The 12781-nt window shown below is 43.7% G+C and overlaps 2 protein-coding genes across 2 annotated transcripts in view; one reads left to right on the top strand and one right to left on the bottom strand.

Moving 5' to 3' along the window:
• LOC308079980 (neural cell adhesion molecule 2-like) overlaps positions 1 to 12382 on the top strand; it is a 195602-nt gene extending 183220 nt beyond the window's left edge. The window contains exons 16-17 of the mRNA XM_080421658.1: positions 4467 to 4680; positions 11747 to 12382. Coding sequence (XP_080277784.1) covers positions 4467 to 4680; positions 11747 to 11855 — 323 coding nt within the window. The 3' untranslated portion in view covers positions 11856 to 12382. The remainder of the gene's footprint in view (positions 1 to 4466; positions 4681 to 11746) is intronic.
• LOC308079193 (phosphatidylinositol 4-kinase type 2-beta-like) lies at positions 7725 to 9050 on the bottom strand (the record flags this gene model as incomplete). The annotated part of the gene is made up of 1 exon (XM_080420572.1): positions 7725 to 9050. The coding sequence occupies one exon, from the start codon at positions 9048 to 9050 to the stop codon at positions 7725 to 7727; it is 1326 nt and encodes a 441-aa protein (XP_080276698.1).
• Positions 12383 to 12781: the final 399 nt, after the last annotated feature.

The following is a 12781-nucleotide window of genomic DNA, read 5'->3' as shown; positions in this document are numbered from 1 at the left end:
CTCTCTAGCCCACTCTAGTGCACCTGTAGACCACACTATTGCATCTGTAGACCACTCTAGTGCATCTGTAGACCACTCTAGTGCCTCTCTAGCCCACTCTAGTGCACCTGTAGACCACTCTATTGCATCTGTAGACCACTCTAGTGCCTCCCTAGCCCACTCTAGTGCCTCTCTAGCCCACTCTAGTGCCTCTCTAGCCCACTCTAGTCCCTCTCTAGCCCACTCTAGTGCACCTGTAGACCACTCTATTGCATCTGTAGACCACTCTAGTGCATCTGTAGACCACTCTAGTGCCTCCCTAGCCCACTCTAGTGCACCTGTAGACCACTCTATTGCACCTGTAGACCACTCTAGTGCATCTGTAGCCCACTCTAGTGCATCTGTAGACCACTGGCGTGATCTGTATACCACTGTAGTGCATCTGTAGACTCCTCTAGTGCTTCTATAGACACATCTGTAGACCACTGGCGTGATCTGTGGACCCCCCCGCCCCCCCCCATTGAGTTGTGTTGAGTTGAGATGCAGTATAGTGGTCTATAGAGATACAGTACAGTGGTCAATGTATGTGGTCTATAGATGGAGTAAAGTAATCTATATATGCAGTACAGCGGTTTAGATTCAGTATAGTGGGATATAGATGCAGACAGTGGTCTCATGCAGCTATAGATACAGTACAGTGGTCTCATGCAGCTATAGATACAGTACAGTAGTCTCATGCAGCTATAGATACAGTGGTCTCATGCATGCAGCTATAGATACAGTACAGTGGTCTCATTCAGCTATAGATACAGTACAGTGGTCTCATACAGCTATAGATACAATAAAGTGGTCTCATACAGCTATAGATGCAGTACAGTGGTCTCATACAGCTATAGATGCAGTACAGTGGTCTCATACAGCTATAGATGCAGTACAGTGGTCTCATACAGCTATAGATGCAGTACAGTGGTCTCATACAGCTATAGATACAGTACAGTGGTCTCATACAGCTATAGATACAGTACAGTGGTCTCATACAGCTATAGATGCAGTACAGTGGTCTCATACAGCTATAGATACAGTACAGTGGTCTCATACAGCTATAGATGCAGTACAGTGGTCTCATACAGCTATAGATACAGTACAGTGGTCTCATACAGCTATAGATGCAGTACAGTGGTCTCATACAGCTATAGATACAGTACAGTGGTCTCATACAGCTATAGATACAGTACAGTGGTCTCATACAGCTATAGATGCAGTACAGTGGTCTCATACAGCTATAGATACAGTACAGTGGTCTCATACAGCTATAGATACAGTACAGTGGTCTCATACATAGATACAGTACAGTGGTCTCATACAGCTATAGATACAGTACAGTGGTCTCATACAGCTATAGATACAGTAGAGTGGTCTCATGCAGCTATAGATACAGTAAAGTGGTCTCCCTTTTACAATAGGCGGCAATTACATATTTGTACTGCATGCAATAAACTGCATGATTCTTGCCCAAAACTGCATGAGATTGGCATAAATGTGGCATTTATGTACAGGGGAGGCTTGTAGGTATACATGTAACCCATTTCAATTCACTTATATCAAGGTGACAGCTCAGGGGACCATTTGGAAAACAGTGATGGACGTTTTTCCCTCGACAAAATGTTGTCTAACTTTGAATCCTTAGGTATTTAGCCCCCTTCCCGACAAGGTAGCATGACAAGGTTGGTCCCATTGGAAACCTGAGGTTGTCTAGAATCAAATGGTATCGCTATCTTTGGGCTACGTCTAAATTTGAGCGTGCCACAGTCTCCGAAAGACAGTCTCACTGGCGTTTCAGCCAGCAATCCTGCAGGTCTCATAGGGGTAATAAAACATTGAAAAAAACACACTTTGGACCACTTTTTTTCTTGGGATCATCAAAATCCCTATATTAGAGGTCCTATGGATGCCAAAAATCTAAACTAGAAAAAAAAATAAGAGGGTACGCGTGGACCCCTCCTAGGGCCTCTACTATATAGATCACCAGCCAATCAGGGTTAAATGAGCAGCATTTTCTGTTTTTCTATTTTCTTAACGAGACAGCTCAAAAACGTTTTTTTTTTGGTCAAAAGGAATATATATAAAATAATATATTGTCAGGTTAAACCACGTAGTCCACAAGGTATATTTCACTGGTTCAATCTGCATGGTAAAAAAACACGTCCATTTGGTTGGCTGTATGTAGAATAGAATGAACAAATCACAGAATATGAATTCACCTAAGTGTTTTAAACAAAAATAAAACTTTCCATGTAGCCTATTGTTCTTTAGCTACTTGCTGGGATGTGTACACACACACACACACACACACACACACACACACACACACACACACACACACACACACACACACACACACACACACACACACACACACACACACACACACACACACACACACACACACACACGAGACGGAGAGGTGTGTGCTGTCTCTGGAAGTGCAGCTTTTACAGCAGATGAACTCAGATAAACTTTAGATGGTGAAATCCTGATAGCCTGTGGTGTTGAGAAAATATTGATCCAATCGGCAAGCTTAGAGAACCCATCCCCACCCCCACCCAACCGATTCACTGCTGTCTCTCTCTCTCGCTCGCTCTCCTCCGTCTCTCTCTGTCTCTCTCTGTCTGTCTGTCTGTCTGTCTTCGTCTCTGTCTGTCTGTCTCTCTTCGTCTCTGTCTGTCTGTCTCTCTTCGTCTCTGTCTGTCTGTCTGTCTGTCTGTCTGTCTCTCTTCGTCTCTGTCTGTCTGTCTGTCTGTCTGTCTGTCTGTCTGTCTGTCTCTCTTCGTCTCTGTCTGTCTGTCTGTCTGTCTGTCTGTCTGTCTGTCTGTCTGTCTGTCTGTCTGTCTGTCTGTCTCTCTTCGTCTCTGTCTGTCTCTCTTCATCTCTGTCTGTCTCTTTGTCTCTCTTCGTCTCTGTCTCTCTCTCTTCATCTCTGTCTGTCTTCGTCTCTGTCTGTCTGTCCTCTCTGTCTCTCTTCGTCTCTCTCTGTCTGTCTGTCTGTCTGTCTGTCTCTCTTCGTCTCTGTCTGTCTGTCTGTCTGTCTGTCTGTCTGTCTGTCTCTCTTGTGTCTGTCTCTCTTCATCTCTGTCTGTCTCTTTGTCTCTCTTCGTCTCTGTCTCTCTCTCTTCATCTCTGTCTGTCTGTCTGTCTGTCTCTCTTCGTCTATGTCTGTCTGTCTGTCCTCTATGTCTCTCTTCGTCTCTCTCTGTCTGTCTGTCTGTCTCTCTTTGTCTCTGTCTGTCTGTCTGTCTCTCTTCGTCTCTGTCTGTCTGTCTGTCTCTTTTCGTCTCTCTCTGTCTGTCTGTCTGTCTGTCTGTCTGTCTCTCTTTGTCTCTGTCTGTCTGTCTGTCTGTCTGTCTGTCTGTCTGTCTGTCTCTCTTCGTCTCTGTCTGTCTGTCTCTCTTCATCTCTGTCTGTCTGTCTCTCTTCATCTCTGTCTGTCTGTCTCTCTTCGTCTCTGTCTGTCTCTCTCTCTCTCTGAGATTTCCCCAGCGGCTCAACAAAGGTGTATTATATTTTATCAAGTCTTAAATCCTCTGTGGCCTTATCACTTTTCCGTTTCCATTAAATGTACACTAATTAGTATGCTATTTTTCTATTGTGTACACACAATAGTAAGTTTCATTTTGGACATCCTAATGAGACTGTTAGTAAAGTGCTCCATCTTGTGACAAAGCAGTGGTACTACATCATAAGGGTTCCTTTATCATAATTGTGTAGTACAGCAGTCAAACGTTACTTACTGGACATGTCATGGGTTTAACCATTGCATTGTGTTAGAAACCTGCTGACACTTTTGGTGTTAGCGGGTCAAATTTGACCAGTGATTTAACTCAGCCCAACATACAAAAAAAAAAAAAAATCATTCATGTTTTTCCCCCACCTCATAGCTGACACGTTTTAAAATATTATTTTGGGTTAGGGTTCATCTTTCAATATAGCTCGTTTTCAATTATAAAAATGATAAAATGCACTCATTACATTTCCTATAATGAAGACAATGGATAGTGATGTTATCTAGCTACAGTATAATATACTAATATTAGAACACACTTCCAAAAATAAAATAATGATTTTTGTTTTTTAACTTTTTTAATTATTATAAAAAATAGTGACATCTGTGGTGTTAATACAATTACCAAGGATAACTGGCAGAAAAAGACTCGCACTCTACAAAAACCTTTAAGGAAGACTCCTTAGACAGAGACTAAGAAAATATATAGTACTGTATTTTTATTTTTATTTTAACATGCTCAAAGTGCTCTGTGCTCAAAGTGAAAGGTGCTAAAAAGCAGCAAACATTTCGGTCATAGGACCCTCGTCAGTGCCATATCATAAAAAAATTACCGTCATAAATTGTTGATATCCTCACAAGTTTAGTAATACCAACCTATGTGTGTGTGCACGTGCATGCGTGCGTTATGTTTCCCCTGTCTCAGCAGAATCTCTGTTCAGTGGACTGGGTGTGGGGGTGCTGGTGGGACTGGGTCTAGGCTCCGTGCTGCTGCTCCTGGTCGTGGTCGACGTCAGCTGTTTCTTCCTCCGTCACTGTGGCCTCCTCATGTTCATCACCACGCGCTGCGCGTCGTGCACCAACAAGACCTCCACCGGCACCAAGGAACGTAAAGACATGGAGGAGGGCAAAGCAGCCTACCTGTGAGTGCCTGTCATTTCCCTTTCTTTATCCCATTAAGACCGGGAACGCATCTGTGTCATTTTAAGATTTATTTGCCTTTTCAAAAATAGCAGATATACAAGCTCATAGCGCGAAAATCGTGAAAATGTGTGCAAATCTTTGATTATAAATATACATTTTTAACTGAAATCTTTGCTTCTGGAGGTCCCTGGAACAAAAATAATTGGGGGGGGGGGGGGGGGGGGGGGTCCACGGACAAATACATATCATTGTGGGGGTTCTTGACATGAAAAAAGACTACAATGGAGGATGTACATAGGATTTAGAAGACATTGTTAGAATCCCCAGAAGCAAAGATTTGAGTTAAAGATTTCGCTTAAAAAATATATATTCAACAGATTTGCAAAAATGTTCATGATAAAAACATTTTTTGCAGATCTACAAGCTCGTAGCGCGGCACTCGGTGCCGCGTTACGAGGCTTGTATATCTGCTATTTTCGAATAGCCAAGTATAAAATAATGGTACAGTAGCTCAAATCTAAAATGACACAGTATGCGTTCCCGGTTTTAATGGGTAAAAAACAGGGTTGTTTCTGTCTACACTCGCAGATTGTAATATGGTGACCAGTTGAGTAACATCTACAGTCACGTCAGACGTTTGGCGTTTCGTCGCTTATTTAAATATATAGGCATATGGTAGGTATGTAACGAGATGAGAGGACCAGGATATGCAAGTGAAGTGGCAGCCACCGTCAGCTGGTCAAACCCATTGATAATAATATCATAAGAACCAAGCCTCGATAAAAGAACATATTAATAGGGACGGGACTATTAAAAAAAGAGTTTGGGCCGCTACGAGATCCCTGAATTTATGTTGATTCAAATGATTTGACCCGCTGCTGGACATTGTTAAACTGTTTTATTTGTATATATTTATTTGACGGTCAAAAACTGGGCCAGAAAGAAAACCGGTGACCTATTCCCAGATTGGCTGTCCCGAATGTCATCATTATATAAGATGTGATGCTAGTACTGTGTCTAGACTGAGTTTATTACATTGTTCATGTATGACGCACCAACTTGAGTTGTTGCCGAATTGAGAGACAGACATGTAGATAATATAGATAATACTAATAATACTAGGCCGATGCTCAGTGGGAACGCAAACTACTCAACTTATGTAATACCTGTTGTACCTGTCCTGTTGTCAGAGTCCGTGTTTTATCTAACCACTGTCAGAGCACCCGCTGTGAGTACTTACTGCAGTACCCCATTATTATAGTACTTGGATTTATCTATAATAATAAAAGGATTTCTGGACAACCGCTGATCTGATTTACTTCCCATCACTGCCTCTGGTCCTCTGTGATACACACGGCGAGTTGAAGTTGGTCGGTTGGCTGGTTCTCAAGATAGGTTCTCGAGATATTATATATACAGTAGATATAAATGAGCTTCATCTGATCAGTAGACGTGACGTATATCCATAGGTGATAATACATCACATGAAACGCATCGTTTTAGATCATTACGACCTTCATTGACTTACATTTCTTACAAAGTAAAAAAAAATAAAAACAATGAATCTTGGGCTTCCTGTGGCTAATCTGTGACTCCAAATCTGATCAAGGTTGAACCAATCTGACCGCCTTTGACTTACATTATATTTATACAAATATAAAAAAATATATATAATATGTGGGGAAAACATGCATGGACTGTACTTCCTTGTGCACAACAATGTGGCAAGATTAATCCCCCAGACAAACACAAATGTGTCACGCGGTGAAACTGACTTCAAAACAACAAAAATGTGTTGCGCAGGACCTCCGCAGACAGTGTCACATACTGTATAAAAATTAGTGGTTGCAGACGCTTCATAAAATGCTTCACACTCCGATTGGTTGGGAAGACGAAGTAAGCTCCATTAACAACGAGATGTGCGAGACCACATTCACTTCCTTGTTTACATTTTGACGCTATCGGCGAGTTGAGAGATGAATCCTCAAAACACAGAATGTCCCTTCACAGACAGATTCAGGATCCAACACCCATTCTATTCTGCTACTATTCTACTCTCTTTCCCCCCCTCCATCTTGCAGAAAATCCCATCTGTTTCACTGTTGTGTCGTCAAGCCATGCTGAGAACGTACAATAGCAGCTCCATTCTTTACATGACTTCTCAGCAGGGCACAGACTGTAAAAATCTCCAGGAGAGACACATCTCCTGAGAAGTTCTGTTCGTCATTTCTTGGCTTCAATGGCGTCCAGGATGGGCAACTTCTTGGCTCGGTGGTAGCACTGCTGGATTTCCTCGATCTCCTGGTTCCATCTGCTCCCCTTTCCTGTATTGCAATAGGGCACTGGTTCCCAACGTCGGGTCTGGGGTCCACCAGGGGGTCCAAATGGACCCTCACAGGTCTGTAACTCTGAGAGTGTATAAATGGAACCAAATGGACCCATGGATCAACACTGAATATATTTCAGTTTTAATTAAAAAGGTTGAGAATCACTGAACCAAACTATACTTGAATCCCAATCTACACTGTCAAATCCTCAGTGTTAAATTTCCAGTAGACAACTATATACGTAACAGTATAATTGGAAAACCAGTCTGATTGAAAAAGGTGCACTCGTGCACCTCTGAAGGTGACTTGAGCCACGAGAGGCACCGGCGAGCGAGCTTAGGTGAGCAAGTTGCCGCGCCGAGCATTGCGAAGTCACCTTCAGCTGACTCGTCCGAGTTATGTTCCGATAGGTACAGAATCGTAAATCATCGTCCCCCATAGTATCGGTACCTCCAAGACGTTATTTCTTTTTTTGACGCGGGGGAATGCGGGAGGTGAACTCGAAGAAAACAAGCACTCCTTTTTTTTGGGTTTTCCAATCATACTGTAACATATACACCAGGTCCAGTGTGATACTAGACCAACGCCATTCCCTTTCCACCTCTTTCCCGATAGGATAACGAGAAGATGTAGCACTATAATAGTCAGGAAAATGTATTCTCTTATCTTCCCCCCCTCCCCCGTCTCATCCCTCCAGATCCCTCCTCACCTTCTGACTACCAGGAGGCGAAGAAGGGCCGTTTGCAGTGAAAAGTTTGCGTGAGCTCAATGCTGCCCGTGCTTCCTCCGAAGCGGATGCACTGCACCACCATCGGGGGCATTTCCACCAACTGGACGGGGCTCTTCCCGTCCCTCAGCGCCTGGCACAGGTTCAACACCTGGCCTCTCATGACAGACATCTGACTCTCAAACATGGCCTTGTCAAAGCCTTGATCCATCTTGAACAATCCATGGAGCTCCTCACAGAGGTCCTGGATGAAGTCGACGTCAGCGAGACGGGACAGGACGAGGTCTCTGGTCTCCTGGGAGAATGGCACTTTGGCCTGGGGTAGCCACGCCCAGTAGAAAGGGTAGGCTCTCCATTCATCGGGGTGTTTATAAGGGAATGCAAGGCCGTTGTCTATGGCTGCTATTTTGATGCAGAAGTCTGGACTGTTTTCTGGACATTCATTGTCCTTTATCTCTCCCTCTTCTTCTACCGGCTTCTCGTACTTGATCAGCCAGTTGTCGTTGCCTCGGTCTGTGTTTCTAATAATGTAGTCCAACACGACAAGCCTCTCAAACTGTAACTGCAGCTGTTTGCTGACGCTCTCTGGCAGAGGATCTGCCTCAAAGCGTTTCAGCCAATAGTATGCATCATGGTAACCCTCGACAACCAACTGAAATGAACCCACCTTGGGTGGCAGGGAGCCCATTAAGCGTTCAATAGCGCTGTAGTGGAACGTCCTGCTGGATAGATGGACCACCTTGGTTTTGGGCACCACTCCCAGGCCCAGCTTGGAATCGACCAGCGAAGCTGCAGCCTCCGAGAGGTAGCCCTGGTTCGGCAACACGCAGCTTCGCCCAAAACAGCATGGCAGGCACAACTTCTGGAAGAATTTGGTCCATTTGGGGTTAAGGAGACCGTAAGGTTCTTCCGACTTTGGTTTGAAAACACTGACGATCTTCCCGTGGGGATCCTTGACGAAGTAGCTCCCACTGGAACCCTGGGAAATCCTGGCAGGAAAGACTCTGCTCTCGATAGCTTGTTCTGCCCTGTGGACGATATCAGCAAACTCTGGGTCATCTGGGAAACAGTTGACGTCTCTGCCCTTAGTACCTGGCTGGGCCAAGTCTTTATCGTTCAGTCTGCTGTGCTTCTCCAGCTCATGGGTGTTTTCACAAGGGTCTAGTGTGTGAACAGCCGCTCCAGGTTTCATCTTTGATGGCTCCGAAGAGCCAAAGTTGGGCTCCAGCTCCGGCGCAGACACAGCTGTTGCTCCGATGTCTAGCACCACCGGCTCGCAGGTCTCTGTCTTGCTCGGGTCACATTCTGATATCATCTTTGCTCACTTTACAAAGCTTTGTCAAATGTCCATTAATGTTCCTTTTTAAACTTTCAGAATGGTCACTGCCCCCTCGTCCTTGGACACCAGTTGAACATGAATCCTCTCTGAATGTCTTTATATAGGCCTATGCCTTGGGCGTGAAATCTTGCTGCTGTATGTCTTTATATAGGCCTATGCCTATGACGTCAGCAGCCTGACATCATAGGCAGGACCTCATGAAGCCCTCCTAATCTGAAACGATGTAAGTCGGGGACAATGCAAGTTGTGAATACATGCCCCACCTGGTTTTGTAATACCCGTTGTACCCGTTGTCAGAGTACCTGTTGTACCCGTCTTTTTGTCTGTATCCCTTTCATACCCATACATGGAGATCCCTGATCTGCAGTATATGCCCATATGTGGGCATGCCCTCTTTTGAGCCCATATGGAACTGACCGATTTGTTTGTGCATGATGCCATGACGACACATTGAGGTTAGACAACACACTCCATATTTGGGTGTAGCTGCATTGGGAACTCCTTATATGGTTATGGCTCTGTCATAGTGACATGCGCGTGACGACGTGGTCCGCCGGTCCTCCCATAAGCCAATTTTAGTAGGATAGGTTGAAAAGTGGTGATGTGGTCCTTTATACTTTCTTGACTGGAGTCCCGCATGGGCCTATACTAGGCCCCTCCTTTTTTCTACTACTAATATTTCCTAAAACAAAGAACACCTACTGTACCAGCCCACTCTGACTGACGTGTCAACAGTGCAGGCTTAATGCAAGGACTTAGGTGCTGCAGCACTGGGCACCAACGTCAGGGGGGCACCAAACGGCAGGGCAAAAGTAAAAGAAGATTCTACTATCGGGTAAAGAGCGCCGAAATATTGTAACAATGGCTGCTGAAGAAGCATAAAACAGTGAAACGCGTTGAGGTGGATTCTGATGGTCTTTGAAGATGCAAACTGGATCCAAACATCCCGTTCCTTTTTGCCCCACAGATGAACAGAAAGCATCTCTCTCTCCTAATTTCATTTGATATTAAAACAAACATGAAATATCTATATTTCCAGGGTACAGGGCCAGATAGCACTACCTGCATCTAAAACTGCATTGCGGTTGAATTGGACAGACATTACAAACGATAATAAAAATAACTTAAGGTAGTCTTTCAGATGGAAGCAGATTTCTCTCACATAACACATAATCTCATTTCATTTCATTTCATCTCTACTCATCGGTATGTTCTAAGCCATTAATACATAATAAAGCCATTGACAAAGACATAGTTGAAATACACCTTCTCGCTATATAGAATGTGAACTCAGGGTTGCCTCCTCGGTTTCACTGAAAACCGAGCATTCTTGGCAGCTTTTCTGTTCTCACAGCAGCAGGTGTTTGCTGTCTTAATGGACAAAAGCTGGAGGAATGTTCCCTTACTGCACTGTTGTCACATAAAGCCTTTCAGATCACTCACTCGCAGTAATGCCAGCTTTGCTTTATAACTCAGAACCAAACGCAGCTGGCCTACATGTGTCTTTTTTTACCTGGCTGGTTTCCATAGCACATCAACCTATTATATTATATTACATCTATTGTATACTCTTATATAAAAATGTTAACAAATAAGCTGACGCTCTCCTTTCTCTCATTCGCTCGTCTCTTTCTTTCTCTCTCGCAGGCATGTGGGTGCAAAGACGGACTCAGGCTAGACTGTGTGTGCGAACTGTGCATGTGTGTGTGTGTGTGTGTGTGTGTGTGTGTGTGTGTGTGTGTGTGTGTGTGTGTGTGTGAGAGAGATACATGGTAGACTTGTGTGAGCAACATGTTTGCTAAATGCATTATAATTTGTTTCTTTTCATTAGACACGTTGAATCACTTGTGACTCAATGAGCCGGCATGTGCCTGTACGTGCAACGGGTTAATTGAAACGGCTGCAACTTTTCTCTGCATCGGTTTCGTCGCGTCGCAAATCATTGGTCTGAACTAGGCTAAGGGATAGTTCACCCCAAAAAATACTTTTTTTCTATCGATTAGTCACCTGAGAGGAGGAGACTTGAATTCATGGATATTTTTTTAGCTTTTGTCGCATTCTTAAGCCAATCATTTGATGACCAGCGGACCGGTAGGCAGTGGTTCCGGTAGGAGACACAAAGGAGACTCTTTGTGTCTTTGTGTCGGAACCGCTGCCGGTCATCAAATTATTGGCTTAGGAATGCGACAAAAGCAAAAAAATATCCATGAATTCAAGTCTCCATTGGGTGACTAATCGATAGGAAAAAAGTCATTTTGGGGGTGAACTATCCCTTTAAGATGACAGTAGTTGTCGGTAGATTATTTATATTTATAACTATAACTAATAGCCTATGTATTTAATTCACAAGCACACTTGACGTAAGTCACAGAAGCTCTGGTACTCAGTGGTGGAAGAAGTACTCAGATTTTCTAGTTAAATAAATGTAGCAATATCACAATACTTGTTGGAGGTTGTGAGGGATTCCCACAAGCTCACACTCGCGACGTTGTGAGCTTGCAAATCGGTCGTTTTTGCTGCTTTTGTGTGTCACTATCGTACAAAAATAGTATATTAATTTACAAAACAAGAAGAAGTTGGACTTATGGATGTATGAGATTTCTGCTCGACAGCGACGATATGATTTGAACTGTCTTGTAATTCCAGGCTGTGTGCGTTTGTGTTTGCCACAGGAAGCTGCCGTTGAAGGAGGACAAAGAGACTCTGAAGACAGACGCTATGGACATTAAAGTGCACTGTGACAACAGCCTTCACACACAGCCAGACCATAGCAAAGCATGATGGGAGAATGATGCCCGCCTCCCTCTTCTTCCCCAACCCACCCTCTCTCTCTCTCTCTCACACACACACACACACACACACACACACACACACACACACACACACACACTACAGCAGTAGTTCTCAAACCTTTTTGTGCCAAGGACCCCCCAAATCGATATATATATATTTGGCCGCGGACCCCCATCTGAAAATGTTTACAAAAAAAAACTTAAGATTTTCCAATAATAAAAAAAGAAAATAGCACATGTACAAGCTCGCAGCATGGCACGAAGTGACACGGTGTGAGCTTGTATATCTGCTATTTTTAAATAGCCAAAGTTAACAAATTTTTGCTGGGGACCCCTCCAAGGACCCCCGGGGGTCCCCGGACCCCACTTTGAGAACCACTGCAGTACAGAACAGTACAGTACACTGCACTACATTACCACGCACCATGAGACCAAAATCACAGCGAAAGTAATGGACAAAAATACCATGCCCCATGGGGAAAGGCATGACGTGTAAATAGAAAACATTACACTGGAAATAGGAAGATATAGTCTTGAGTGTGAGGCACCCAGATGATAACAGTGACACAAATACACACACACACACACACACACACACACACACACACACACACACACACACACACACACACACACACACACACACACACACACACACACACACACAGTAACAAGTAGCACACAGCACCTAACAAAGGCACATCACAGTGTGTGCTATTGTTGTTGTACATATATTTTAGTTAACTGTTATTTACTATTGTTACTTATTGATATTTTTTATATTTGTTGCTACAATGTTGAAGAGTCGAAACCCAAGAAATTTTGCTCTCGTATACTTGTATATGGGAAGTAATAAAAAAAGATATTGAATCTTGAACGATATGCAACTCGTGTCTGATAAAATGAATATCAAAA

This window comes from Gymnoscopelus braueri (assembly GCF_963280865.1).
Source record: "Gymnoscopelus braueri genome assembly, chromosome: 23".
NCBI lineage: Eukaryota > Metazoa > Chordata > Actinopteri > Myctophiformes > Myctophidae > Gymnoscopelus > Gymnoscopelus braueri.
The sequence above is the reverse complement of the archived record's forward strand: the minus strand, read 5'-3'. Positions and strand labels throughout refer to the sequence as shown.